This window comes from Mytilus galloprovincialis, chromosome 10 (assembly GCF_965363235.1).
Source record: "Mytilus galloprovincialis chromosome 10, xbMytGall1.hap1.1, whole genome shotgun sequence".
In the NCBI taxonomy this organism is placed as follows: Eukaryota; Metazoa; Mollusca; class Bivalvia; order Mytilida; family Mytilidae; genus Mytilus; species Mytilus galloprovincialis.
This window is the reverse complement of record NC_134847.1, coordinates 55,858,805-55,873,734: the sequence shown is the minus strand read 5'-3', so window position 1 is coordinate 55,873,734 and position 14,930 is coordinate 55,858,805. Positions and strand designations below refer to the sequence as shown.

At 32.4% G+C, this 14,930-nt stretch overlaps 1 protein-coding gene across 1 annotated transcript in view; it reads right to left on the bottom strand.

The window, feature by feature from the left end:
- LOC143049532 (uncharacterized) overlaps positions 1-14,930 on the bottom strand; it is a 95,062-nt gene that overhangs the window by 61,281 nt on the left and 18,851 nt on the right. The window contains exons 2-7 of the mRNA XM_076223139.1: positions 9,895-13,646; positions 8,831-8,962; positions 5,897-6,135; positions 4,824-5,037; positions 4,267-4,385; positions 3,850-4,036 (exon numbers count right to left, since the gene is read on the bottom strand). Coding sequence (XP_076079254.1) covers positions 3,850-4,036; positions 4,267-4,385; positions 4,824-5,037; positions 5,897-6,135; positions 8,831-8,962; positions 9,895-13,576 — 4,573 coding nt within the window. The 5' untranslated portion in view covers positions 13,577-13,646. The remainder of the gene's footprint in view (positions 1-3,849; positions 4,037-4,266; positions 4,386-4,823; positions 5,038-5,896; positions 6,136-8,830; positions 8,963-9,894; positions 13,647-14,930) is intronic.

Here is a 14,930-nt window from a genome sequence, read left to right as displayed (position 1 = left end):
ACACATTTGTTCGATGATTTTTTTTTCTTCAAAATAAACTTAAAGTAGATTAGTATATTTTCAAAAGTAAATAAGTATATTTTCAAAAGTACAATTTATATTCCCTGAAGTACAATTCATATTTCCTGAAGTGCAATTCATATTTCCTGAAGTACAATTCATATTTCCAAACTCTCAATTTTCTGTGTAAAAAAACTTCTCAAAGATACCAGAAGTCAGTTTCACAAAACAATCTTAAGTCTAAAGTTGATCGTATGTCTAACATAATTCAGTATACTTACGATCATCTTTTAGCCGTAAGATTGTTTGTGAAACTCATTTCTGGTTGATAATTTTGTACACCAAAGATGGATTTCGTCTACAAAAGACTCATCTGCGCCGTTCGAAAAAAAATAAATAAGAACGCCAAATAAAAAATTAAGTTGAAGACCATTGAGAGCCAAATACATTTTGCATATTCCATTCTCTAAATTCCATGATGATTTTTGTCCGTCTTAGTACCCACCTTGAAGATTTGTCAAAATTATTCAAGTTTTAAAATCTTTTACATAAAACTGGTGCTACATGTTGACTGTACAGAAAAAAAAGATTTCCTTGTATAATATAGTAAGAATCGAAACAGGCGGAAGATATACATAAATTAATTCAGAAAGCATCTCTTGGTTTGAAAGTAAAAATTAACAACAACAAAAAATTAAACCCATCAAATTCAATTTTCTATCTTTGATGAAGGAGCTTATGTCCTTGAAGGTTCATCACAGTTTTGACGTTGAAACTAACCCAGGGTAAAATCTTAATGTTTACTACAAATATTTGATTTAAGGTAGCACAATACAAAGATTTTTCACTCCCAATCAGACAACTTTAAACTGATGTAATTCATTTCATCCTTCTTTATATTTTATAAATGAGGTACCAAAAGAAAGAAGAAAGATTAATCTTTCAAATTGTGATAATTTCATTATGACATAATTATTACATAATTAATTATTATGTAATTAGTTGCTATAGTGTGATGTCCACACTTGAATGAATGAAGCATCTTCGTTCTTTAAAGCATCCCAAAATATTTTATAGATTCTTGTTCAACACAGCTTGACCTCCAAAACTGTGTCTCAGATTTCAAAAAACATCAATAGAACAAATTTAAACCCAATTGAATTTAGTGGTCTCTTATGAATTGATGTTGCAAACTTCATTGGAGATTTATGAGAGAATGAAATACAATAGGACAAATCTGAGACACAGTTTTGGAGGTCAAACTGTGTTGTGCAAGAATCTATAAAATATTTTGGGATGCTATGAATAACAAAGAAGCTAAATTCATTCAAGTATGGACATCACAATATGGCAACTAATTACATAACAATTAATTATGTAATAATTATGTCCTAAAGAAATTATCACAATTTGAAAGATTTATCCTTCTTTCTTTTGGTACCTCATTTATAAAATTTAAAGAAAGATGAGTGGAATTACATCAGTTTAAAGATGTCTGATTGGAGATGACAAATCTTTGTATTGTGCTACCTTATTACATAAATAAATGTGAGAAAATACCTTAGAAAGAAAAGACTATTATGAGAAGGTCCTTGTTATAACGAAAATAACACTTTATAAATGCTGTTCTAATCTGAAATCTCTTTAATCAGGAACGGCGAAACCCAATTATTCGAAAACCAAAGGTGTATTAGTACTGAACAATTGAGGAACTCTTTGCTCATTACTCACAATTTCAAAGCTCTTGATTTCTAAACACTTTAACCATACACAGACTGAACCTATTAAATGTTAAAGAACACAGGATTTTGATCAACATATAGCGACTTTCGAAGGCTGGATTTGATTTGAAAATATTTGAAAACAATAGCTTTCCTTTACTTTAAACACTTCTGAGAGATACTATAACCATTTCCAGGTAAAATAACAAGTATACAAAAGACATACAATGGGAACTGAACACAATTGTTAAATCATCGAACTTACGAAGCAGATGACTAGTATGGAGTTTAGGATTATATAGTTATCAAAGGTACCAGGATTATACTTTAATACGCCAGACGCGCGGCGCGTTTCATCTTATATTTAATGCGTTTCCCTCGGTTTTAGTTTGTTACCCCGATTTTGTTTTTTGTCCATCGATTTATGAGTTTTGAACAGCGGTATACTACTGTTGCCTTTATTCATCTACATAGTACTCATTATATTCTCCTCTTATATTTAATACGTTTCCCTCAGTTTTAGTTTGTTTCCTCGATTTTGTTTTTTGTCCATAGAATTACGATTTTTGAACAGCGATATACTACTGTTGCCTTTATTTATTCATCAGTGACGCTCAGATCAAAAACGTTATAAAGCAAAACAAGTGCAAAGTTGAAGAGCATTGAGGACCCAAAATTCCAAAAAGTTGTGCCAAATACGGCTAAGGTAATCTATTCCTGGGATAAGAAAATCCTTAGTTTTTTTTCGAAAAATTCAAAGTTTTGTAACAAGAAATTTATAAAAATGACCATATAATTGATATTCATGTATATACCGAAGTGCTGACTAATGGGCAAGGTGATACCCTCGGGGACGAAACGTCCACCAGCAGTGGCATCGACCGAGTGGTGTAAATAGTTAACAAAGGTACCAGGATTATAATTTAATACGCGAGACACGCGTTTTGTCTACATATACTATCTCATGCAATACTTGCACCAATCTTGACCCAATTCACATTTCATATAGAAGTAAAGTCAAACATGGACAAGAAATTACTAAGTATGACGGATATGCAATAATATATATGTGCAATCTATGATAGAGGTAAAATAGAAATAGCGTAATACAAAAAATAAAACCCATCATCAACTTATGATGGGGATTGAATAAAATTGAGACGTGATACTTCGAATTATTCTAATTGTTGGTTTGTCTGTTTGTCTTTCAAAGACTACACTGAAATTTGTATTAATTGCACACTAGAGTAATAAAGTTAACGGTACCAATTTTCTTGCACCAGATGCGCATTTCGACAATACATGTCTGTTCAGTGATGCTCGTGGCCAAAATATTTGAAATCCTAAGCTTATATAAAAGATGAAGAGCTATAATCCAAAAGGTCCAAAAAGTGTAGCCAAATCCGTGAAAGGAATCAGAGCTTTGCATGAGGGAGATACATTCTTTAATTTATAATAATTTCTATCATTTTGTAACAGCAAATTTTAATAACAAAAAATCCGTATTTTCATGCCAGTATCAAAGTACTGGCTACTGGGCTTGTGATACCCTCGGGGACTAATAGTCCACCAGCAGAGGCATCGAACCAGTGGTAGTAGAGTAAAATGTTTGATAGTTCTAGTATGACAAATGTGTCATAAATACTTTACCACTTTATCAGACACTTTAGAATGTTTTATTGTTACAGTTAAATCATGTAAAGCAGGATATAATAACCTTGTTTAGACTGAACTTAATGAAATTCCATTCATTTTCCATGCAATTTTGTTTGGTTTTAAATCTGGATTTGTTGGAATTTCAAATTTTTGACGATTTATTTTGAATGCCATACTGTAAGAAACTGTAAGAAAGTAAACAAAAGATATACAGTTTTATGACTTAAATAAGCTGACACTGTCAGTATCTATGTTTAGACGATATACCCAGGTATCGATTTTTACATTCCATATTCCTCGGACTACTTTGTCTTGTTCGGAATAGATTATTAAGCATTCTAAAGAAGCAAATGAACGGTTCAACATTTGGTTTTAAACATTATTCATATAAAAAAATGGAATTTTATTGAAACATATGGTTTCTGTCTAACATGACAACGTACTATCTCTAAAATATGAGAAAATATCATACCATGATTTGAGATAAATTGGTATGTCAAACTTGTTGCGCCTGTACAACTTATTGCACCTAGGATAGTAGTATTGGAGGAAATTCCAAGATATATCTCTTTAGGGAAGCTACATTGTAAATCAATGTTTACAAGAGTAATGTTAACCGTTGCTCTTGCTTCAAGGGGAGGCATCCCATTATCGTTGACCTGAAAATAAAAAGAAAGATACAGAAGTTTAGATTACATATGGGTTGTATTATGTGTTTTAACCATAAACATATCGGTTACTAGCTTTAAAATTTGAAGAAAAAAAATAATGAAAAAAATGTTTTTAATTTTACGTTATCACTATATCTTGTGAAATGAAGTTTGAATGTAATATTAGAATGAACAAATAGAAAAATCACTAAACATGAAAGGAAATCAAAATTCGTTACCTTTATACGAATAAGAAGATTCAGATTGTCATTTGGTATTGTATTTGGAATCGACCCAAACGATATTTCGCCAGCTCCTGATATTCGAAAGTTTGGTTTATATACGTCTGGAAAAACATCTATATCAAAATGAAAAACAATGGATATATAAAAAGGAAAAAATCAAAAAAACAAAACTCCAAAGAAAATTCAAAGTTGAGAGTCCCTTTATCAAATGGCAAAATCAAAAGCTATAATACATAAAACGAATGCAAACATTCATTTTCCTGATTTGGCACAGACACTTCGTTATGAAGAAATTGTAGCATTAACCGGGTTTTATAGCTAGCTTAATCTCTGACTTGTATGACAGTCATAGAATATACCATTATATAGACAACAATTAACAACGTATTCAGAAATCTTGGTTCAATTTAATAATGTATTTATATTTCTTTTTATATATTTGCATATATTCCCATTAATTCTAAACATTTAACACCAAACAACGAACGAGTACACGAAACGTTGTAACAAAAAATAATTTACGAAGAATAAGAAACGAAAAGTTCATTTACCTTCAATGCTAAACGACGGAGTGTCGAAACTTAAGTCATCAACTGTCTGCACAATCATCAGAGGATCCCCTATCTGTACATCTCTCATATTGACAGTTACAGGGAATGAAGGTAAGAATTGTGGAGGTTTGTTAAATGTGATGCAAACTGTAGAAGTTGCTTTTCTCCAGGGACGGTTTATTCTATCATCCTGCTCTGATGCTATCACATTTATCTAAAATTTACATTCATAACATTTTTTAAGTTTAAACAAAAAGTATAACACAAATACCCAACTGCAAGTTAAATTTTAAAGGTGCAGTCAAACGTTATAAATCAGCAGAACGATTGAAAACCTGTCATATTTCTGACTTGGAAAAGCTATCTAAAATGCGTTTGGAACACCTGCTATCTAACATTGGATTCTCATGAAGTTCACTCCCTTGCATATGATGTATGAACAGTGTAAAACAGCTTAAATGCCAATAATTGCTCATTTGACAAGCTACTTTGGATATCAGTCTGGGCTAACTGTATAAAATAGATTAAGAGTAATAAAAAAGTGTAAAAAATTGGTTAAATATTTAATGATATTGTACAAACATTAATAACAAATACATAGGACTCACTGCTCTTTAACTTCGTACTTTATTTGACCTTTTCAACTTTTTTTTATTTGAACGTCACTGGTGACTGTTTTGTAGACGAAACGCGAGTCTGGCGCACATAACAAAAAGTACAATCACAAAAATACTGATCTCTGAGGAATATTCAAAACGGAAAGTCCTTAATCAAATGGCAAAATCAAAAGTTCAAACACATCAAACGAATGGAAAACAACTGTCATATTCCTGACTTGGTACAGGACTTGTCTTATGTAGAATATGGTGGATTGAACCTTGTTTTATAGCTATCTAAACACTTCACTTGTATGACAGTCACATCTAATTTCATTACATTGACAACGATGCGTGATTAAAAAAAAGACATTACAGATACATATGTCAAAAAACAGCAGTCAACATTCTGTTACAATCCTAATCTCTAAAAAAAAAACTGGTATCCATGATGAGTTTATTTAAATATAAACTTACACAGTAGTCTGGTTGTGTCACCTGAGCAGGATTAACCTTCAAACAAGCCACAGTTTGATTGTAATCTATATATCCAGAGAATGCTTCAGCAGTAGTATTGAGATCGTATATAATAGTATCATCCGGATCGTAACACAGATCATCAGGAGTAGAATTAACAGTCTTAGCACATTTGATTACATCGTCTACTTTCAGATTGTGCTCAGTTGTTAAGTCGTTACATACAACAAGGACATCACCTAACAAAATAATATATAAAATGTAAAAAGAACTCTCTTAGTACATTTGATTACATCGTCTACTTTCAGATTGTGCTCAGTTGTTAAGTCATTACATACAACGAGAACATCATCCGAATAAGGTTTATTTTGTTTGATAAACTGTAAGAAACTACGAATTTGTATATTTATATGTTACATTTTTTTTGTGAAGAGTTTTTTTAGAGAGTACATTAAATTAAGTCACATAATTTTTTTTGTTGATTTGGAACCTCTCGACTGAAGCAGGTAAGTATATATGTGTAAATGTGAAAATCAGCTCATTTTGGTCCATTATCTGAATGAAATGAATTTTATATAAAACAAAACAGAAAACACATGAACAAACAATCATAATCAAACAAAACAGGTGTTGACAGACACTCACAATAGATTTTCTTCCGCTCTTTCTATCGACTTGATCAAATTGCTGTTGTATTGTGTTTTAATCTGATGTACTATTTGACAGCTCAATCGTGCAGCATCGATTATACAAAAAGCAGAATCACAAAAATACTGAACTTACAGGAAAATCCAATCGGAAAGTCCGTAATAACATGGGAAAAACAAATGACAAAACACATAAAAAACGAATGGACAATAACTGTCATATTCCTGACTTGGTACAGGCATTTTCAAATGTAGAAAATTGTGGATTAAATCTGGTTTTATAGCGCTAACCCTCTCACTTTAATGACAGTCTCGGCAAATTCCGTTATATTGACAATGATGCGTGAACTAAACAGACATAATAAATAAAATAGTCAAAATATTGGTACAGCAGTCATCATCGTGTAACATTTTTTTAAAAGGAACAATTTAACAGAACACAAAAACATTTATCTACAAACACATTCATTGATTCGCGTGTCTGACGTCAGAAAATTTTATACGTCACATATATTTGTCGTTCAATGTATGCATGGTATATACAAACAATTTTAAAATTTCACATGGGCAATGTTAGCATACAGGGTTAAAAAATCAAAAGTATGTAAGAATTAATTTGAGAATTAGACCGAGATTTAAAATAGTCCAAAAGTTACATATAATTTAAAAGAATCCACAAATAGTTCATTCCACTACGCGATTAAATAATTTTGACGTTTGTGGTTCAACGTATTTTCTAATTCATAATAGAAATATATCAAAATGACATATAATAGAACAATATCATACTGACGGGATCTTTTAAAGTACAGAGTCACGTTATAAGAACCAAAGAAACACTAAAAGTCACATATACAAAACACACCAGCAAAAAAATGAAAGATAATACAAACACATCGACGGGATGTTTAAGTACCGAGCCACGTTAAAATAAGAATACAAATAAGAATATAAAATAACAAATAATTTTTTTTGCAAATGTGACAACTATCCAGCAGAAACCACATGACATAATTGTTGCGATATATAGACTGCCATACTGACTTAAACAATATGTTAAAGCCCAAACTGCATAACATGTGATACTAAATGCCCTGACTAGACACAATGTAAACTATTTTAAACAAGAAATCCATTTGCCACCTGATTTAGATAAAAAAAAAAAAAAACCAATAACCGAAAACAATTATTATATAGAACAACACCATATTTGCTCGTTTCTTTCCGTGTTTTATTTGATTTTCCTTATAAGAATTGATGCGACTGTCATACAACTGAGGGGTTTAATGCTATAAAACCAGGTTCAATTCACAATTTTCTACATTTGCAAATGCCTGTACCAAGTCAGGAATATGACAGTTGTTTGATATGTTTTATCATTTGATTTTACCATTTCATTATGGACTTTCCGTTTTGAATTTTCCTCGGAGTTCAGTATTTTTGTGATTTTACTTTATACTACTCGTATCATGAAATGTGTCATTGGTTTATTGCTGATGCATGGACATTATAAGTAAGGTATAATAACTGAAGAGGCTCTGTATTTGTTGGAATAATTTCGTGTAAAATTCCTTGGTTTTAAATTAAGCCAAAACATATATGTAAATCTGGGACTGCAATCCCAGTGTGGAAGTATCAGGTTTAAAGTTTAATTGTTTTTCTTGTAATTGATTTGCTAATGCGTATAAGTTAGGCTCTGTTATGTTTTCATTGTCACAATTTTAAGAATGATACTAGTATGAGGCATAATGGATCATAATGAACAAGGGGACAACAGTCCAATAGAGATTAACGGACCAGGATTTTAACAACTGCTGTACACAGTACGTAATAGTTTCGTCCGTAATTTTCGATATTATGAACATATGAAATAAATTTCTATTATAAACATAATTTTTCGAAAATATTATTTAGCACATCAAAAATTACGATAATTTTTGAACCGATAATATTAATACTTTATTAACAGTGTTATATTCCATCATACATTAATTAATTAGTTTGTGGATGCAGTAAATTAAATAAAAATATTTCTGATTTTTGGCGCTTTTTGATGTGCATCATATGAGTTCATGTATTAACTTGGAATGCAGCATTTTTCTATTTTAACATGCAATAACATGTTTATCAAATATTTATTTCATCAACTTTATACATTTGTAATATCTAAGATAATACGATGACGTATGATTGTCAATAAGACAAACCATTAGTTCAAACAATGTGAATTTAAGCAATTGTATTTCACTTTGGCTTATGACCAGCTGCTCTCGCCGTATGGCCTTACCTTGTTCGCAATTTGGACCTTTGAATCCATCTGGACATACACAGATCCGTGATGCAGCATCTTGTAAACACGTTGCACCACGTGGACATGGGTTCATTATACATGGATCTATGGTGTTTTCACAGTTGTTTCCTTTAACAAAAACGTCTCGTTAACATATGTTCAAACCAAATTATCATTTAACTAAATTATGCATATAATATTTAAAAAGATCATTTAATGCTGTAGTGAACAAAATCATGACTTGTAGACAAAAATCAAAACGAGCAAACGATTATGATATATCAGTTAAGATCAATATGGTGTCTAATTTGATCATAGGTTTATTTCATGATGCAAATGAAGTGTTATTATGAAAAAGGGATCCGATATGTTGTAAAAGAGGGGCGAAATATACCAAAGGGACAGTCAAACTCATAAATCTAAAATTAATTGACAACGCCATGGCTAAAAAGGAAAAAGACAAACAGACAAACAATAGTACACAAGACATAGAAAACTAAAAACTAAGCAACACGAACCCCACCAAAAACTGGGGGTGATATCAGGTGCTCTGGAAGGGTAAGCAGATCCTGCTACACACATGTGGCACACGAAGTCATTGAAGTATTGCGCATGTTATCAGAAACCCGGCAAATAGTCTAATTATACAGGTCAAATTCGTGAAAAGAAAAGGGAGTTGTAGTTACGACATAAGAAATAAAATTTTGTAATAAATACAGTAAATAGTAAATAATCCATTTAGAAAAAATGTTTCCAAACATTAATTGCATTAAAGTTTAATTATTGAAAATAAAGTATACAGATTGTTTGCATCGTTACGTTCGTGTCTATATATCAACTCAACATCGGTTTGCTTGTTTTAGGTATTGAGGTATTTCTATAAGATACCGTTGTTGGTATTTATTACCGAAATTGTTTTAGCCTTTAAGATTAGGTATGTTTTATAAATTGTATTGTTTACTACTCATATGTTATCAAAGATTGAAATGTGCCGTCATCGGTAATATTTCTTTTGAAGAGTATGTAAAAAATGTTATAATATCACAAAATAATAATCATACCTGTATATCCAAAATTACAAAGACAAATATATCCTCCAGATGACACATCTTGACAGTTACCATTCGCACAAGGATTTGACATACAAGCCAGAACAGCTGGAGTAAAATCTACAATAGCAGTTGTGTCTATGGGTTCTGATGAAGTGGACGTTTCAAATATAGTTTCTTCTACTGGTATTTCAGTGGAATTTGAAATAATTCCATCCAAATATGATTCTGCAATCTCTGAAGCCTCTGAACCGTCGTCGGTAGTATCGATTGTGTCGTCCAATTGTTCCAACAGCTTTCTGCTCTTAACAGACTCTTCTGCCATGTTAAAAATATTTGAAGCAGGATTGACCTTTTTCATTCCAATGACTGGTGGGTTATTCAAACTACTTCGATCATCATTCTTCACCTTCAAATTATTGTTTGTTTCTCCCGGTTCGTCATCATCGTCTAAATAAAAGGATTCAGCTGTCATCTTGGTTTTCTTTTTAATTCTCAAATCATTGTTTTCGAACAGAGATACCGTTGGAAACTTGATAAACGGTTTTACAGGCTGTTCTATTTTTACAACGTTTTCCTCTTTCGGGTCTTTGAAGAGATCGTCAGTTTTAACATTTTCCTCGCTGATCTCTTCAGTAGAATTATCTTCTTCATCGTATTCTTCATAGGTTTTCTGACTATCTTCTTCTTCTTCAGAGGTTTTCTGACTATTGTCTTCTTCTTCAGAGGTTTTCTGGCTATCTTTTTCTTCTTCATAGGTTTTCTGACTATCTTCTTCTTCCGAGGTTTTCTGACTATCGTCTTCTTCTTCAGAGGTTTTCTGACTATCTTCTTCTTCTTCATAGGTTTTCTGACTGTCTCCTTCCTCTTCAGAGGTTTTCTGACTATCTTCTTCTTCATAGGTTTTCTGACTGTCTCCTTCCTCTTCAGAGGTTTTCTGACTATCGTCTTCTTCTTCAGAGGTTTTCTGAATATCGTCGTCTTCTTCAAAGGTTTTCTGAATATCGTCTTCTTTTTCAGATGTTTGCTGACTTTCGTCGTCTTCTTCGCGATTTTCGATACCATCTTTGTCGTCATTAGTTTGGCGTACGTGTTTAACAGACGTCTGTTCAACGGGATCATTAGATTTTATAGTTTCTTGGTTAATTTTCTTCTCTATTGGATTTGAGTCGATATGTTTAAGACTGGTATTTTCACTTTTTCCTTGTTTGACCTCTTTAATCTCTTCACTACTGCTTTCCTCTGTCTCGTCTTCAAGAGGATGATTTGAGTCGATATGTTTTTGATTGGTAGTTTCACTTTTTCCTTGTTTGACCTCTTTAACCTCTTCACTACTGCTTTCCTCTGTCTCGTCTTCAAGAGGATGATTTGAGTCGATATGTTTTTGACTGGTAGTTTCACTTTTTCCTTGTTTGACCTCTTTAATTTCTTCACTACTGCTTTCCTCTGTCTCGTCTTTAAGAGGATGATTTGAGTCGATATAGTTTTGACTGGTATTTTCACTTTTTCCTTGTTTGACCTCTTTAATTTCTTCACTACTGCTTTCCTCTGTCTCGTCTTCAAGAGGATGATTTGAGTCGATATGTTTTTGACTGGTAGTTTCACTTTTTCCTTGTTTGACCTCTTTAATTTCTTCACTACTGCTTTCCTCTGTCTCGTCTTTAAGATGATGATTTGAGTCGATATAGTTTTGACTGGTATTTTCACTTTTTCCTTGTTTGACTTCTTCAATCTCTTCACTACTGCTTTCCTCTGTCTCGTCTTTAAGAGGATGATTTGAGTCGATATATTTTTGACTGGTATTTTCACCTTTTCCTTGTTTGCCCTCTTTAATTTCTTCACTACTGCTTTCCTCTGTTTCGTCTTTAAGAGGATGATTTGAGTCGATATATTTTTGACTGGTATTTCCATTTTTCCCTTGTTTGACCTCTATAATCTCTTCACTTCTTCTTTCCTCTGTCTCGTCTTTAAAAGGATGATTTGAGTCGATATGTTTTTGACTGGTATTTCCATTTTTTCCTTGTTTGACCTCTTTTAGCTCTTCACTACTGCTTTCCTCTGTCTCGTCTTTAAGAGAATGATTTGATTCGATATGTTTTTGACTGGTATTTTCACTTTTTCCTTGTTTGACCTCTTTAATTTCTGCACTACTGCTTTCCTCTGTCTCGTCGTGAAGAGGATTATTTGAGTCGATATGGTTTTGACTTGTACTTTCACTTTTTCCTTGTTTAAGTGGGTTGTTGGCTTCGATGTTCATTTGCCGAAAGCCTCCATCGTTTCTCTTTTGTTTAACATCGCTTACGTCAATAGTAATCTCTTTTATAACCTCTTTTATAACCTCTTTTATAACCTCCTTTTCTTTCACATGCTTGAGTGAATCTTCGACGTTGATAATTGTTTGACTTGAGTCTGCCTCTGTTCTATCATTCAAAGAATCAGTTTCGTCTGTATCATCTTCACTAGATTCGCCATCGGTCTCATGTTTAGAAGAACCATTAAGGTCGGAAATATCTTGACGAACGTCTTGTGTCGTACCTTGTGTTGAAGAAGCCTTAGTATTGATACTTTCTTGACTTATGCTTTCCTCTGATTCATCTTGGTCGGAGACAGATTCTTTTTCGGTAAACTTGCTCTGAATGTCATCTTTAGATTTTAAAAGCCTAGAATTATATTTATCTTCTATTATTTCTTTCCCTCTGTTAAGATAATCACCTGTACCAAAAGTTTTAACTTCTTTATTATGGCTTACTTTAGCATTATGTCTATGCTTATTTTCTATAGCCACAAAATCTAAATCCGAAGAACTAGTCATTTGATTATTTGGCACTACAAGATGTGATTCCTTCTTTATATCATCGTTTTCCCTTAGTGTTGTTTTGAATGGTTTATTGCCTTTAATTTCACCGGAGTCTATTGTCTCGGAAGTATCGTCATTAATTTTCATAGGAGTAAATACTTTATCTTCAATTACCTTAAATAAATTACTGTTATCTTTAATTTCATTATTTCTAGTTTTAAACTTGCTCTTTGCTTCCTTTTCAATAAATGTGTGCCCTACTTCAACCTTTTCATCTAAACCTTTCAGGTTGTTTCCTCTTTCGGCGTTGTGTTCTGTTGAAAGATGCTGCTTTTTCGTGTCTTTCACATTCATCAACTCTTTTCTATCTATCTTGTTAATGTCTGATTCGTCGTATTTACTCAATAAATCAAGGAAAGCCATCAGCTCAGTATCTGAAACTTCAGTATCTGAAACTTCAGTATCTGCGTAAGTGTCGTCTTCGACGCTCTCTGAAAAGATGTTGCTATTTAAAGGTGCGGTAACAGATAAAGATTTTTGCACTTTTATGTCCGACTTTTCATTGGTTTTCTTATTCACTGATTTGATTATTGAATGAGTGTCACTTTTATCGCTACTTTCGGTTTCGTCTGACTCTAAATCAAAATCCTCTGAAGTTGATTCATCGAAATTATTATCAGTTTCGTCATTGGAAACATTGTTGTTTTTATCAACTTTTTCATCTTCATTCTCGTCTTCGTCTTCTTTTTTAAATTCCTGTAGCTTTATGTCCGATTCTAAATCCACATTTTTTGTTTCTTTTTCTGGGGTATCGGTATTTTTATCGTCATCACCCGTTACCAAAGACACTAAAACCAGTAGAAAACAAGTGAAAACTATGACTCCCAATTTATGCATTTCACTGCTGTGTCACACGCCTTCACCCAGATTTCATTCTGTACATTTCGTTGGTGAAGTGTTGTACAACCTGAAATGGTAGAAGTATAATCAATGTTTTCCGTAAAATTGTTGTGATAAATAATTGATTTTACAACATTTAAATTAATATAATATTAAGAATACTACGAAATTATTTTTATATGGAGTCAATGGTATTTTTTCACCTTTTTAAAAATAAAATTTTTGTATGATTGGTAATGAGACAAAATTGCGTGGTTATGAATCATATGTCACCGCACAGTTTTCAAAATTGTACAAACCAATATTGCACAGCAAGCTATAAAACATCTCGAAATAACAAACAAAAACAACCCAAAAGACAACTTACGGCCATGTTTATTTTTTTCACAAGCAGATAATTATTTTGACAAATCTAATCGATGACCTGTACAGAATAAATAATTGTGGAGTTTTTGCTCTATTTTAAATGCTAACATATGACTTTTATAAGAGCAGCAAACAGAAATAAAATTGAGAATGGAAATGGGGAATGTGCCAAAGAGACAACAACCCGACCATAGAGCAGACAACAGCAGAAGGTCACCAACAGGTCTTCAATGCAACGAGAAATTCCCGCACCCGGAGGCGTCCTTCGGCTGGCCCCATAACAAATATATACTAGTTCAGTGATAATGAACGCCATACTAAACTTTAAATTGTACACAAGAAAATAAAAGTTAAAATAATACAAGACTAACAAAGGCCAGAGGCTCCTGACTTGGGACAGGCGCAAAAATGCGGCGGGGTTAAACATGTTTGTGAGATCTCAACCCTCCCCCTATACCTCTAGCCAATGCAGAAAAGTAAACGCATAAAAATACGCACATTAAAATGCAGTTCAAGAGAAGTCCGAGTCTGATGTCAGAAGATGTAACCAAAGAAAATAAACAAAATGACAATAATACATAAATAACATCAGACTACTAGCAGTTAACTGACAAGCCAGCTCCAGACTTCAATTAAACTGATTGAAAAATTATTTCTTCATCATATGAATATCAGGCACGTTGTTATTGCGTCCATTTTAATTTTTTCATATGAGTTAAGGTAGATGGGGTGTCTAAATTATAATCCATAGAATTTTTTAATAATTTGCCAAAATGTAGTTTATTATGCTTTTAAAAAACAAATAATAAAAAGAATGGGTCACGGGGTTTATTTTCACACTACAAGTTGTTCAAAATTGACAGTTTTTGAATAGATTATGCATGGAAAACACAACTTTCTGCCATAAAACGAAAACTATACCATAGAATTTTGAGATAAAATATGAGAAGAAAGCTTTAATAGTATGCTTTCAGATAAGAAAAAG